Consider the following 15,155-nt stretch of genomic DNA (forward strand, 5'->3'; position numbering starts at 1 on the left):
TTGTCACTCCAATATCTAGAACAGGGTCTGATATATTTAGTATAAACTCAATAAAGATTCGTTGAATGAATCACTGACAAATAGAGATAACATAGCACTTTGGACTTCCTCTCTTACCTGATTTATCACATAGTACGGTAATGACTTCCTGACACGCTCCCTTCTTGTTTCAGGGCCAAGACTGCATTTTGCTTTTTATTTTTGCCTCACTTAGCACAATGCCTGGCATATATTTGACATGCCATACGTTTTGATGAATGAATAAATTTTGATGAATGAAAGAAGGTGTGAACGCATATGTTTGGGAAACATAGGTGTGCTCCAGGATATCAGAAGTTGGAGAAGGTGGATGGTTATTGTACACAGGTGATCAAATGCTTAATAAAATAATCCTCAGATCAAAGGGTGGGGCAGGTGGGGCCAGGCTGAGGTCCGGGTAGCAGGGAGGAGGCTGGAGAGGAAGATGCCGGGAGCTGGGAAATCCTTGAAAAGGAGCTGCAAAATGTTTATTTGCTGAATTGACAGGACTCTTAATTGCTTGGGCAAATTTTATTTTTCTTTTCTTGTTTTTTTTTTTAGAGACAGGGTCTCACCACGTTGCCCTGTAGTGACCAGCTCAGGCTGGTCTTGAGCTCCTGGGCTCAAGTGATCCTCCTGCCTCGGCCCCCCAAAATGTTGGGATTACAGGCATGAGCCACTGTGCCCAGCCACTGGGACACTTTTACAAGTACTTTCCCTCAATGCCTCTGAAAATAATCCTTTATTTCCCCCAAAACTCTGTTTGAGAAGCAGGCTGACTTCAAATCCATTCTCCATCACATCATTCATAAAAGACATCTTGTCAGTGCCACGCTGTCAGGAGGAGAAACCAAACATACACTTTAAATAAGATGCCCCTCACGGGATACATTTCTGTATCCTTGGTAAGAGGCAGAAGGAGATTTTAAAAACATGTAAAGTCTGAAAAAAATTTTGAGTTTTGTGTATCTTTAATATGAAAGTTATTTCTGATAATCACCAAGTAATTATTTCTTTTTAAGCCCTTCCAGTACAGAAGCTACCTAGTAATTATTTAACTCAGTCTTTTACATATACACAAGCACACACATACAAACATACACACAGACACAACATACACAAATACACGCACATACTCACATACACAAACACAGACATACAAACATACACAAATACACACACATATTCACATACACATACACAAACACAGATACCCAAACATACACACATAGACACAACAGACACAAATACAAACACGCACATGCACAAACCCAGATTACAAACATACACACAGACCCAAATGCATACATTCACACGCACAACACAGATGCACAGACACACACAATCATACACCAAACACACATGCATAAAACCCTTGTTTCCTAAGCAAACTAACACAGGAACAGAAAAAAGAAATACTGCATGTTCTCCCTTATGAGTGGGAGCTGAACACTGAGTACATATGGACACGAAGAAGGAAACAGCAGACATTGGGGCCTACTAGAGGGTGGAAGGTTGGAGAAGTGTGAGGATCACAAAACTGTGGAATCCAGCCAGGTGCCGTGACTCATACCTGTAATCCCAGCACTTTGAGAGGCCGAAGCCAGCAGATCACTTGAGGTCAGGAGTCCAAGACCATCCTAGCCAACATGGTGAAACCCTTTCTCTACTAAAAATAAAAAAATTAGCCGGGCATGGTGGTGAGTGCCTGTAATCCCAGCTACTCAGGAGGCTGAGGCAGGAGAATCGCTTGAACCGGGGAGGTGGAGGTTGCAGTGAGCCGAGATCGCACCCCTGGACTCCAGCCTGGGCTACAGAGTGAGACTCCATCTCAAAAAAAAAAGGAAAGAAAAAGAAAAGAAATCTGCACACGTGCCCTTGAACCTAAAATAAAATTAAAAAAATAATAATAAAAGAGGTGTAAAACAAAACAAAAAAATCCCTTGTTAATGAAACAAAATATGATCAGAGGCATTTGTAAAAACTATTTCCCAGGAAATAAAATTATAATTTATTCAGGGGAAAAAGTAAGCATTTAAATGAGTCCCTCTTTTACTAATAGCTGGTGAGAGGACAACATGGGAGGGAGGCTGGGAGCGCTTCCCTGCGCATCTTCCCTGTGTGTCTGGGAGTCAGGGGCTCAGTCCTTGTCTCCAGGCAGCCTCCTCCAGGGCTGGCTCCCAGGGCCCTTCATAAAACACTTGGTGGGTGGAGAGAGGGATGCAGTGGGGGCTGGGGGGAAGCAAAGCTTTAGTCCATGCGTACAGACCAACAGTCAGAAGACACTGAGGAGGCCAGGCACAGTGGTTCACGCCTGTAATCCCAACACTTTGGAAGGCAGAGCCCGGAGGATCACATGAGCCCAGAAGTTCAAGACAAGCCCAGGCAACATAGCGAAACCCCGTCTCTACAAAAAAATACAAAAATTAGCCAGGCGTGGTGGCATGCGCCTGTAGTCCCAGCTAATCAGGTGGCTGAAGCGGGATCACTTGAGTCTGGTGCCACTGCACTCCAGCCTGGGTGACACAGCAAAAACATTTTAAAAATTAAAAAAAAAAAAGACTGAAGAAAGGTAGCAATCCATGTGGGGAGGACTAGGGGAAAGGAGGCCAGGGAAATGGAGAGTGAAAGCTGTGAGGTGAAAAGAAGTAAACCTCATGGAAACATTGATACATCTTGAACCAATGGGGGGAAACTGACAGAGAATGAAGTTTATTCTCCGTGGGACACTATTGCTAGAAATGACTTGGAGTTAAAGGCAGCCACAGCCAGGTGGGAAAGTTGCTGAAGAAATATTTGGTGGTTAGACACCTAAGAGCAGAGGCCGTGGGAAAGCGGAGACCCTCTTCTCTCTGGGGAAGTTCCATGCCTGCTTGCTTCCTCTTGACACTATCGTCCCCTGCACACAGCCCCTCCTGTCACCCTAGGTGGAAATGACTGAAAAAAGCTTACAGATCTGCTATCCCAGGGGTACCTGCACCTTCTCAGGCTCCCAACTTTCCTTTTCCTCCCTCCTTTCTTTTTTCTTTTTCTTTTCTTTCTTTCCTTTTTTTTTTTTTTTTTGAGACAGGGTCTCACTGTCACCCAGGCGGAGTGCAGTGGCGCAATCTTGGCTCAATGCAACCTCTGCCTCCTAGGCTCAAGTGATCCGCCCACTTCAGACTTCCAAGTAGTTGGGATACAGGCGCGCACCACCAGCCAAACCATGTTTGGCTAATTTTAATTTTAATTTTTATTTTTTTGAGACAAAGTCTTGCCCTGTCACCCACACTGGAGTGCAGTGGAGTGATCTCGGCTCACTGCACCCTCCCGGGTTCCAACGATTTTCCTGCCTCAGGCTCCCGAGTAGCTGGGCTACAGGCGCCCAGCACCACGCCCAGCTAATTTTTGTATTTTTTGGTAGAGACGGGGTTTTGCCATGTTGGCCATGTTGGTCTCGAACTCCTGAACTCAAATGATCTGCCCGAACTCAAAGTGCTGGGATTACAGGCTTGGCATGAGCCACTGCGCCCGGCCTAATTTTTAAATTTTTTGTAGAGATGAAGTCTTACTGTATTGCCCAGGCTGGTCTTGAACACCTGGGCTCAAGCCATCCTCCCGCCTCAGCTTCCCAAAGTGTTAGGATTACAGGCGTGAGCCACTGCACCCAGCTTTCTTCCCCTCCTTTCTAAGGGCTAAATCATGCTATCTTCCAGGACTTGGCTTAAAGGTTTTCTCCTCCAGGAAGACTTCCCTGACTCTCCACCTCCAAGGCCCCCTCCTGCGGCCCCCAGTGCTTCCTCTAGCACCTATCGTCCTGGGTCCAGATAGCCTAAGTGGCTTGGCCCCTCACTAGGCTGGGAGCCCCTTGGAATGTGGGCTGTGTCTTGCTTCCCCAGGTATTCCTCAATTCCTAATTCAGGGTCTGCAACACAGTAATAAACTGTATGAAGAAAAGTAGGACGGAAGGCTGGGGGATCTTCACGGACTGAAAGTGTCAGGGGTGGGTGACAGCTCTTAGAGTGTTGCTCTTCCCGGGGACACCGGCACTGTTAGAAAGACTTGTTTTCCACTTGGTGAGATGGAGCTGGGAGATGAGGTGGTGCTTCTAGTGGCAGCAGTTGGTGTAAGGGAACAGGACTGGGAAAGGAGGAAAGGAATAAGGGGCTGAAATCGTATCCTTTGTCAGTATTTTCCTACCTGTGTCTAGATTCTTCACCAGAGACTGCAGAATTGAATGAGAGAAGAAAGGAGTAGGAACAGGAGGCTGAAAGAACAGTAATAATTTGCCTCTCATAGGCCGGACGTGGCGACTCATGCCTGTAATCTCAACACTTTGGGCAGATCACCTGAGGTCAGGAGTTCAAGACCAGCCTGGCCAACTTGGTGAAACCCCATCTCTACTAAAAATACAAAAATTAGCCCAGAGTGGTGGTGGGCACCTGTAGTCCCAGCTACTCAGGAGGATGAGGTAGGAGAATCGCTTGAACTCAGGAGGCGGAGGTTGCACTAAGCCACAATGGTGCCACTGCACTTCAGCCTGGGCGACAGAGACTCTGTCTCCAAAACAAAAACAAAACTGAGAGTCTATGTCCATTCATTCCACAAATCTTTATCAAGCACCTGCTACATGCTAGGCATTGAACTAGGTGCTGGGAAAACATCAGTGAAGTAAATATGGTGCCCACATTTTTGGAGGGTGGTGGGAGAGGCAACTGTATAGAGTAAGTCAGGTGATAGTACATGTTATGAAGAAATGTAGCACAGTAAGTGGGAAAGAGACACATGGGATGGGGTAGGGAGGGGCTGTTTCACACCCATTGGTAGGGAAGGCCTCTCTGATGCCTTCTGAGCAAGAAAGGAAGCTGGTGAATAGCTGGAGTAAGAATATTCTAGGCGGAAGGCACAGTGAGTGCAAAGGCCCCGAGGCTGGAGTGTGCTGTCTGTGTTAGGGTGAACGAAAGGAAGACAGCATGGCTGCAGCAGAGGGAGGCGGAGAGAACAAAATGGTTAGAAAGCAGATCAGAGGGTGACAAGGGACTGGGTTATTTAGCAGCTGGCATGCCGTGGTAAAGACTTGGGATTTCTACCCTGAGTGTGGTGGGGAGCCCTGTCAGGTGAGGACCGGAGTAGAGGAGGAATTTGATCTGACTCAGGTTTCAACAGGAGCCCTCTGGTGGCTGGGCGGAGAACTGACTGTAAAGGGAACACAGTGGCATGGGGAGGCCAGTCAGGAACTGCTACTGCAATAGCCTGGGCAAGAGATGGTGATGGCCTGGGCCAGGGAGGTGGCAGGGGAGGTTATATGAAGTGGTTGGATATGGATCTATATTGAAGGGTGGGCTGATGGGGAGTGGTGAGGAGTTAGATTCAGGCTGAGAGAAAGAGAGGACCTAAGGATGCCTGCTGGGTCATTAACTTGAGCAATGGAAGGGTAGAGGTGGCAAAGACTGGGGGTTAGGGCAAGGTATACGGGAGAAAATCAGGAGTGTGGATTGGGATACACTCCCCAATTTTTATTTATTTATTTATTTATTTGAGATGGAGTTTTGCTCTTGTTGCCCAGGCTGCAGTATAGTGGCGCGATCTCAGCTCACTGCAACCTCCACCTCCCAGGTTCAAGCAATTCTCCTGCCTCAGCCTCCTGAGTAACTGGGATTACAGGCACCTGCTACCATGCCCGGTTAATTTTTGTATTTTTAGTAGAGAGGAGGTTTCACCATGATGGCCAGACTGGTCTTGAACTCCTGACCTCAGGTGATCCACCCGCCTCAGCCTCCCAAAGTGCTGGCATTACAGGCGTGAGCCACCATGCCCGGCTACATTCCCACATTTTAAGAAAATTAAAAAAAAATTTTTTTTACGTCAGTTGGATGCGGTGGCACACCTGTATTCCCAGCTACTCAGGAGGCTGAGGTGGGAGGATCGCTTGAGCCCGGAAGTTCAAGGCTGCAGTGAGCTATGATTGCACGACTGCATTCCAGCCTGGGTGACAGAGTGCAACCCTGTCTCTAAAAATCAAATAAAAGTAGGGACATCCTGAGTGAGACCCTGAGAGAATCTGAGTCAGAGAACCAGGTGAGCTGTGTCTGGACTCCTGACCACAGAAACTAAGACAGAATAAATGTACTCTCTTAAGCTGCTAATTTTGGGGTAATTTGTTATGCAGTAATAGATAACTAGTTCATGTCACATCTCTGCAAAAATGTCTCTACAACAGTAACCACCCCAAAACATATCCTGACTGGGTATGGTGGCTCATGCCTATAATCTCAGCACTCTGGGAAGCCAAGGTGGGAGGATAGCCTGAGGCCAGGAGTTCAAGACCAGCCTGGGCAACATAGGGAGACCCCATATTGTATTTTTTAAAAAAAAAAGAGTTGTGTAGGGGAGAATCTGCTTCCAAGCTCCCTCATGGGGCTGTTGGTAGGATTCCGTTCCTCACGGGCTCTTGGTTAGTGACCTCTGCTCCTGGCAGTGTGAGCCTTTCCATAAAGATACTTTCAACGAGATAGCCAGCTTCCCTCAGAGAGCGGGCAGCACTGACGTCATCGTCTTCTGTAACCTAACCTTGGAAAGGACAACCCATCGCTTTTGCTATGTTCTCTTTGCTAGAAGAGGATCACTGGGTCCTGCCCACATCTAAGAAGAGGTGATGAATGTGAGTATCAGTTCGCAGAGATCTCTGGGAACCATGTTAGAGCTGGCTACCACATCAAGGAAGCAACTGCATAAACAAAGCCAGGGTTTAGGGGAGAAGTCCAGGCTGAAGATGTATATGGGGCTTATTAGTGATGGGTCTGGACCAGGTGAGCTGGGAGCGAGTGAGACAGAGAACAAGACCAAGGACTGTGCCGAGGGCACTCCGGTGTTTGGAGGTCAGGAAGATGAGGAGAGGCCAGCAAAGGAGACTGAGGAGAAGGGGCCAGTGCGGCAGAGGAGGGATGGAGACGGAGGCAGAGGGGCTGCCAGAGAAACCTGTTGGCAGGAGAGAGGGATCAGCAGTCAAAAGCCACCGCAGGACAGGTCAGCAAAGGTGGAGAACTGACCACCGGCTTGAGCAGTGTGGAGATCACCTTGACAAGAGCAGTCCCAGTGGGGCGGTGGGGGTGAAACCTAACTGGATGGGTTCTAGAAAGAACAGGAGACCAGGAAGTAAAGGCAGAAGCAACCATGCTTTTGAGGAGTCTTTGTATAGAGGATAGCACAACCTTGCGTTTGAGTGTCTTAAACTTTCTCAACTAAAGTAACTCTCAGCTGAGGTGATTCCTGGAACTCTGCTTCTCCCTACACTTCTTCAACACACAGGTCTCCAGTTCCCCAATGTTGCCCAGGTCTACCTCCCACCCTAGCGACCTCAACCGGGATGGGGAATCAGAACCCAGAAGTTGGCGCATGTTTTATATTTTGTGTTTCTGGTACTAGCAAGTCACAATCAGACAAGGCATGCCTTGTGAGACTGGGGCAGAAACACACACATTAGCTCCCAGTCATCAGCTGGAAGCTCCGTAAATCCTGAACAGCCACCCTTGGAGATCTGATTTAGGGGCCAACAGCTCTAAGCAAAAGCTTATTACTGACTGCCATCTTGTGGTCATTTGGGGGAACTGACCCAGGTTTAAATCCGTGGTGGAAAGAGTTGAGTGAATTGTAGGATAGTACCTGGCACTGAGTGTTCAGTAAAAGCCAGCGACTGTCATTACTATGCTCATGGTTTGGAAGAGTATGGCCAAAACAAACAAACAAACATGTCTCTTGACTTCACTCCCAACATTTTTCAAGGGAAAAGGAACTACCCTAAAAGGAGGTGTTCCTTTTTATCTTGGTAAAAGTAAGAATGAATCAGGGAGCCGACTTTTGTGTATGAAGTCAGATGATGAGATGCAAGTCCTGCTTTTGCTACCATGTGACCTTGATCTCATCACTGAAGCCCAGTGAGTCTCAGTTTCGTCAAACCATAAAATAGGAGCATTAGGATGAAGACTGCACAACTGGTGAATGTGAAGAGTTCTCAGGAAAAGCGGCGCTCCTAGTTCAAGGCAGGGGCCTGCCAGCTCTCAACACAGGGCTTGTTGCTTTACAATAGTGTCTCTCAACTAGGGGCAACTTTGCCCCCCCACCACCCCCACCCCATGGGATGTTTGACAATGCCTGGAGATATTTTGGGGGGTTCTTTTTGTTTTTCAAAGGGTTGGTCCTTGTTTTTGTTTTGTCTGTTTGTTTGTTTGAGACAGAGTCTTGCTCTGTCACCCAGGCTGCAGTGCAGTGGCGCGATCTCGGCTCACTGCAAGCTCCGCCTCCCAGGTTCAGGCCATTCTACTGCCTCAGCCTCCTGAGTATCTGGGACCACAGGCACCTGCTACCACGCCTGGCAAATTTTTTGTATTTTTAGTACAGACGGGGTTTCACTGTGTTAGCCAGGATGGTCTCGATCTCCTGACCTCTTGATCTGCCTGCCTCGGCCTCCCAAAGTGCTGGGATTACAGCCGTGAGCCACCGAACCCGGCCCTGTTTGTGTGTGTGTGTGTTTTGTTTTGTTTTTTTTTTTTGAGATGGAGTCTCACTCTGTCCCCCAGGCTGGAGTGCAGTGGCACCATCTCAGCTCACTGCCACCTCCGCCTCTTGCGTTCAAGCGATTCTCCTGCCTCAGCCTCCCGAGTAGCTGGGATTACAGGCACCCACCACCACGCCCAGCTAATTTTTGTATTTTTAGTAGAGAGTGGGTTTCACCATGCTGGCCAGTCTTGTCTTGAACTCCTGACCTCAAGTGATCCACCTGCCTTGGCCTCCCAAAGTGCTGGGATTACAGGCGTAAGCCACCATGCTGGGCCGATAGGCTAGTCTTGAGCCAGCCATACATAGTTATTGAAATGGAAATTAGCTTAAAAAGAATAAAATTTAAAATTTGGTTACTGGGTTGTAATAGCCACATTCCAAGTGCTCAGTCGCCACACATGGCTAGTAGCCAGCACAGATAGAGGACATTTCCATCAGCACAGGAAGTTCTACTGAACAACACTGCTCCAAAGGACTCAGCAGAACCGGCATCTGTGGGCCAACCCATAAAGGAAGAACTAGAAACTAAGGAAGTGCAGAGGAGAGGGGACAGTGAGAGGCAAAAACAGACACCAGTGAGATGGTTAAGTAAGCACAAGGCCACATATCATTAACTGCTAAAACAAGTCACACAACACATCTGTAAAATAATTGATCTGCACAACCTGCCCTCTCCCGAGAATCATTCCTCAGTGCGTAAAACTCAAAAGCCCTGACAAACCAAGCAGCATCAACAGAAGACAGGCAGGGTAGGGAGGGTTCCATTGTTGAGGAGCACCATTCCCTCCCACCTTTCCTGGCATCTGGCATGGTTCAGTTTAACTTCCAGTACAACATTCCCAGACGGACAGGTAGTCATGAGTTCACTGCAATGGCGGAGCAGAGCCTGTGGCGGTGTTTCCTGCCCACAGTCTGGGATTCCTTGTAAAGGTTGTATGCATGCTTGACGATGAAGGGCAGACAGAAAAAGTGCAGGAGCATGCGTGAGATTTGGAAGATCCAGTGCAAGTAACTCAGCGTCTTGAAGTGATCTTTGATGATCCCGTTGAGGAGCAGGACTATGGAGAAGTTGATGAGCTCGTAAGTGATGATCCACATGGCATAGATCAGCAGCCCCATGTAGATATTCTTGTGGATACAATAAAGGAGGAAGCAGCTGATGATGATGGTGGTGAGGGAGAGGCCAGTGCTGATATTAGCCCTGTGGAACAGGGTCCAAGTGACTAGCTCCGACTTTGAGTCCACGTAGATGCTGAACTTGGCCTCACAGCAAATGTGTGTCTTCTGGTTCAGGTCAAAGATGAAGAACTGGGTGGTATTAAGGACAGAGAAGATGCCCACCATGAGGGAGAACATCCTGACATTCATTTTATACTTGTTTCACCAGAGCACCTCCTGCAGGAAGAAAATCATACAGACACGTGACAAGATGGCAGAGGTAGCCTTAGACAAATCCCCCAAGTCACTAGATATAAATCAGAGAGCTAAGAGCAATGATGGTGTGTGGACAGGCAATAGGCTGGAAGTTAAGGGACATAGGGTCTGGCCCCTGCTCTGGCCTAACTTGCTAGATGTGACCACATCATTGGGAAATGAATGTATCACTGGCCTGGGACTTCCTAAGTAGCTTCCAATTCTGCTGTTCCAGCTTCAGCTTTGCTTTAAAGTGGCAAAAAGAGTGCTCCTGTTGATGTAGGTTTGTGGGAATTCAGAGGTTCCTGTATTGAGAATAACGATGGTATGAACGAAGCTCCCATCTGGGGAGTTTGCTTCTCTGAAGTCAGAAAACTCTCATGGCTCCTCAAGGGCTTGGAATCATCCCTGACATCCTCTGCCCCCGCTACTCTTTCCTTCCAAGTCCTTAGAAATTTCCAATTTGCTCCCTGGGCATGGCCCAGCCTTGTCCCAAGTCACAGGGTTTGGCCAGCAGGAATGGAATGGGTAAAGGTTTATGGATCCAGGCAAGACTCTGCCCAGGGCCAAGATGCCTTAACAATAAGCCACCATTGTGCAGTGAAGGCCCAGCAGGCAGACCTCCAGCTGCAACCTAGGTTACACCTGAGTTCTAGAGGTCAACTCACGGCAGGGAGCAGGAACCTGGTGCCCAAGCCGACCCTGCTGAGGGCATGTTGATAATGGGGGACCTAAGGCTGGAGTAGGCTGGGCCTACAGCGCAAACGTTCCTCCACAACCTGAATCTTCTTCTTACTGGCTCCCAATTCAGAGGACTCCCGAGCAAACCTCTGTCCTCATCATTCACTACACTGGCGAGCTACCTCTGTTGTGGGGCAAAGGAAGGGGCACAGTCACACATTAGGAGAACACAGGGCTGTCCTCAGGCTGACGAATGTCCAATGGGGGACAACTTGTTGGAAGCCTGACCTGGCCTCTCTCTGAAGTGACCAGAATGGGTCCTGTCCAGCCAGGCAGAGCACAGACAGGCTGCCACTAGCCTCCCTCCAGCCCTCTCCTCTTCACTCACTGGATCAACTCCAAATACAGTAAAATATACAGAATGTAAAATTCACCACTTTAGCCCTTTTTGAATGTGCAATTCAGTGACATTAAGTACATTCACGTTGTCGTGCAAGCATATCGCTATCCATCTCCAGAACTTCCTTTCTCTCTCTCTCTCTCTTTCGACAGAGTCTTGCTCTGTCACCCAGGCTGGAGTGCAGTGGTATGGTCTTGGATCACTGCAACCTCTGCCTCCCAGGATGAAGCGATTCTCATGCCTCAGCCTCCCAAGTAGCTGGGATTACAAGCGTGCGCCAGCATGCCCAGCTAATTTTTGTATTTTTAGTAGAGACAGGTTTCACCATGTTGGCCAGGCTGGTCTTGAACCCCTGACCACAAGTGATCTGCCCGCCTTGGCCTCCCAAAGTGCTGGGATTACAGGCATGAGCCACCATGCCTGGCCATCTTCAGAACTTTTTCATCATCCCCACCAAAATCTCTGTACCCATTATAAACATCAACTCCCCAATCTCCTCTTCCCCCGCTCCCTACTAACCATTTTTCTTGCTGTCTCTATGAATTTGCCTGCTCTAGGTGTCTCACATAAGTGGAATCATACATTTGTCCTTCGGTATCTGGCTTACTTCACTTAGCATAATGTTTTCCAGATTCATCCCAAATATTCTTATACTTTATTCCCCACCATCCTCCCAACCCTGTGTGACTCCAGATACACAAAACTCTCAGTGCACCCTAGAACCTGGAGGGCCCAGGAGGGAGGCAGTGTGTTGTCTGGTGGGTAGCTGCACTGATGCTTCCCCGTCTGCACCAATGAAACCTCACCTCTGCTCGGTTCACAGCGCAGCTTCCAGAGCAGCCACTACCCATGGGGTACTCACCTGAATTGTCTAAAAATAAGGCCCTGAACCACACAGTTTTCTTCCTTTGCTTTATATCTATGTTGTGAGTTTCAAGGAAATGTCTGTATAAACCCCACTGGTTCCACAGCTCTGCTGCCCCAGCCTTGGTCTCCACCCTCGGCACCTCTCTCCTGGATCACTATAATAACGGCCTAACTTCTCTTTCTGCTGCTAGCCAAGGTCCTCTGGTACATTCTATTCATTCAATACTCACTCAGCAGACATCTATTGTGTATCTACAGGTGCTGGGGGCTGAGCTTGGCACTGGAGACAGACAGGTAAATATGCTAGTGTGGAAGCTAGACAAATAAAAAAACAAATGAATAAAAATTGTTTTTAATTAAGAGAAAAGAAAACTTGAGGCAGGCGGATCACGAGGTCAGGAGTTCAAGACCAGTCTAGCCAAGATGGTGAAACCCCATCTCTACTAAAAATACAAAAATTAACTGGGCATGGTGGCACGCGCCAACTACCTGGGAGGCTGAGGCAGCAGAATTGCTTAATCAGGACCCGGGAGGTAGAGGTTGCAGTGAGCTGATATCACACCACTGTACTCCAGCCTGGGCTGCAGAGCGAGACTCCGTCTCAAAAAAAAAAAAAAAGAAAAGAAAAAAGAAAACTTACAATGCAACGTGATAAATATGATAGAGGAAGAGATGGCTCAGTGTTGTCAAGATGTAACAGTGAGAGAGATGAAAAATCATTGGATGAGAATCAGGGGAGGCTTTCTGGAGTAGGCAATAACTGAGCTTGGGTCTTCAAAGACATGGGCATTAACTAGGCAGAAAAAGGAGGGACTTCACCCCCAGCAAAGGAGACAACACAAAGGGGTAGGCACAGGGATAGGCAAAAGCCATTTTGGAAACAGCAAGTTTGCCTTGGCTTGAGCAGAGGGGAAGACTGTATATGTTGGCAGGGGCCAGATCAGGAAGGATCCTTACCTGCTACCAGCCATGTGGATGTTTCTCTGAAAGGCAAAGGAGAGGTTCTTCAGGGTGTGTGTGTGTGTGTGTGTGTGTGTGTGTGTGTGTGAGAGAGAGAGAGACAGACAGACAGACAGACATAATCAGATTTGCATTTTATTTATTTATTTATTTTTGAGACAAAGTCTCACTCTGTTGCCCAGGCTGGAGTGCAGTGGTGCAATTATGGCTCACTGCAACCTCCATCTCCCAAGTTTAAGCAATTCTCCTGCCTCAGCCTCCCGAGTAGCTGGGATTACAGGTGCCTGCCACTATACCTGCCTAACTTTGGTAGTTTTAGTAGAGAAGGGGTCTCACCATGTTGGCCAGGCTGGTCTTGAACTCCTGACCTCAAGTGATCTGCCCGCTTTGGCCTCCAAAAGTATTGGGATTACAGACGTGAGCCCCTGCGCCTGGCCCGATTTGCATTTTAGAAAAATCTTTCTTGCTGCTGTGAGGGCCATGGGTCAGAAAGGGAGCAAAGGTGGAGGTAGGCAGAGCAGTTGATAGGCTATGGAAGGAAATAAGGTGAAGTAAGGCAGCAGAGGGATGTTGGGGGACAGATTTGGGGCCTGGGGCTGTGGAAGAAGGAGTCTGGGATGAGCACCTGGATGGAGGACAGCCCATCCTCTGAGGTGAGGAGCACAGGGGCAGGAGAGCACTGAGGATGGGAGCGGGGAAGACAATGACGAGGACAGCTTGCCAAATGGTGAGTGCTGTGGTTTGACTGTCCCCTTCAAAATTCATGTTGAAACTTAATCCCTAATGCAACAGCATTAAAAGATGGGGCCTTTAGGAGGTGATTAAATCATAGGGGCAGAGCCCTCATGAATGGAATAAGTGACCTTATAAAGGGACAGGAGGGAACTAGCTAGTTTCTTTTGCCTCTCCATCCCTTCTGCCATGTAAGGACAGTGTTTGCACCATCTTAGAAGCAAAGAGAACAGGCCCTTACCAGACACCAAACCTACTGGCACCTTGATATTGAACTTCTAGCCTCCAAAAGTGTGAGAAAATAAATCTCAGCTCTTTATAAATTACTCAGTTATTATAGCAGCAGTGGGTGACTCACACCTGTACTCCCAGCACTTTGGGAGGCTGAGGCAGGTGGATCACCTAAGGTCAGGAATTCAATACTAGCCTGACCAACATGGGGAAACCCCGTCTCTACTAAAAATACAAAAATTAGCCAGGCATGGTGGCCTGTGCCTGTAATCCCAGCTATTCAGGAGGCTGAAGCTGGAGAATCGCTTAAACCCGGGAGGCGGGGGTTGCAGTGAGCCGAGGTCGCGCCATTGCACTCTGGCCTGGGCGACAGAGCCAGACTCGGTCTCAAAAATAAAAAATGTGCTTCAGACAGTCTCTGGACCTGAATGCAAAGTGATGTCTGTTTATTTGTGATAGTATGTAATCATATACTGTCTTATATGATTGGCTAATTGATTCATAAACAATAATTTACTTTCTTCCACTAAACTACAAAATTCTCATAGTCATTCATATCTTACACATTTTTGTATACAGTATATACACAATGTTCAGTACAGTGTTCACACTACAGAGTACAGCACAGCAACAGATACAGAAGTATGTTTAACATATATCTTTGATTAAGGAAGTGACTTTCACACTCCTTGACAAATTTGGAAAGGATGGGGAAATTCGAGACATAAATTGAAGGATGAATTTTCTCTATTTTTATTCTTTTTCTTATCTGGAATAAAACAGAAGACACAGAGGGGAAATCATAGCACAAACCCACCCCAGGGCCAACAGTATCCTTTGTGCTGCAAAAAGCTGGTATAAATACAGGTTTGCTTATCCCAGGGTTAAATTAAAGAGTTGTGGGTTGAAGGCTAATGAAGACGCCAAGAAAAAAGGATTGCCCTACTGCAATTCAGCTTCATTTTATTCCATTCATTTTGACCAATCAGGTGGTAGAAAGGTGGAGTTCACAGAAGGTTTGATAAATCACAGTATCCTTTAACTAAATACCTTCAATGAGCAGGATGTTCCGGTTGTGATTATAATCACATTTTCTCTCCATGTTCTCCTGAAACAGTGGCAGTAGGGTCTCTACTTGCAGAACTGCTAAGCAAAAGTGGGGGGAAAAAAAAGGAAATAGAACTACGCTGGGAATCTGAGAGACCTACCTCTCAGGGGAAAGAAAAGGGCCAACATGATTGCTTATAGTGGTGGATAAAGCTGCTAACTTTTTTTTTTTTTTGGGGGGGGGACAGAGTCTTACTCTGTCACTCAGGCT

The 15,155-nt window shown here is 47.5% G+C and overlaps 2 protein-coding genes across 12 annotated transcripts in view; both read right to left on the minus strand.

Annotated features, from left to right (window-relative positions):
* Window positions 1-9,129: 9,129 nt before the first annotated feature.
* The window catches only part of TMEM217 (transmembrane protein 217), a 46,045-nt gene continuing 40,019 nt past the window's right edge, over window positions 9,130-15,155 (minus strand). For 3 of the 11 annotated variants that reach the window (XM_063812964.1, XM_063812962.1, XM_054685749.2), the window contains exon 4: window positions 9,130-9,948. In XM_063812964.1, the coding sequence (XP_063669034.1) occupies window positions 9,934-9,948 (15 nt within the window). In that variant the 3' untranslated portion in view covers window positions 9,130-9,933. Of the gene's footprint in view, window positions 9,949-10,162; window positions 10,272-12,144; window positions 12,230-14,774; window positions 14,984-15,155 lie in introns of those variants that run through there. The other 8 variants (XR_010157991.1, XR_010157990.1, XR_010157992.1 and 5 more) reach the window with 8 other exon arrangements.
* On the minus strand, window positions 9,409-9,921 carry TMEM217B (transmembrane protein 217B). The gene has a single exon (XM_054685751.1). It carries the CDS (start codon window positions 9,919-9,921, stop codon window positions 9,409-9,411), a length of 513 nt encoding a protein of 170 aa, XP_054541726.1.

This window comes from Pan troglodytes, chromosome 5, assembly GCF_028858775.2.
Source record: "Pan troglodytes isolate AG18354 chromosome 5, NHGRI_mPanTro3-v2.0_pri, whole genome shotgun sequence".
Lineage (NCBI taxonomy): Eukaryota > Metazoa > Chordata > Mammalia > Primates > Hominidae > Pan > Pan troglodytes.

Coding starts and splice junctions, on each gene's coding strand:
- TMEM217B (XM_054685751.1), bottom strand. CDS start 9,921: ATGAATGTCAGGATGTTCTCCCTCATGGTGGGCATCTTCTCTGTCCTT.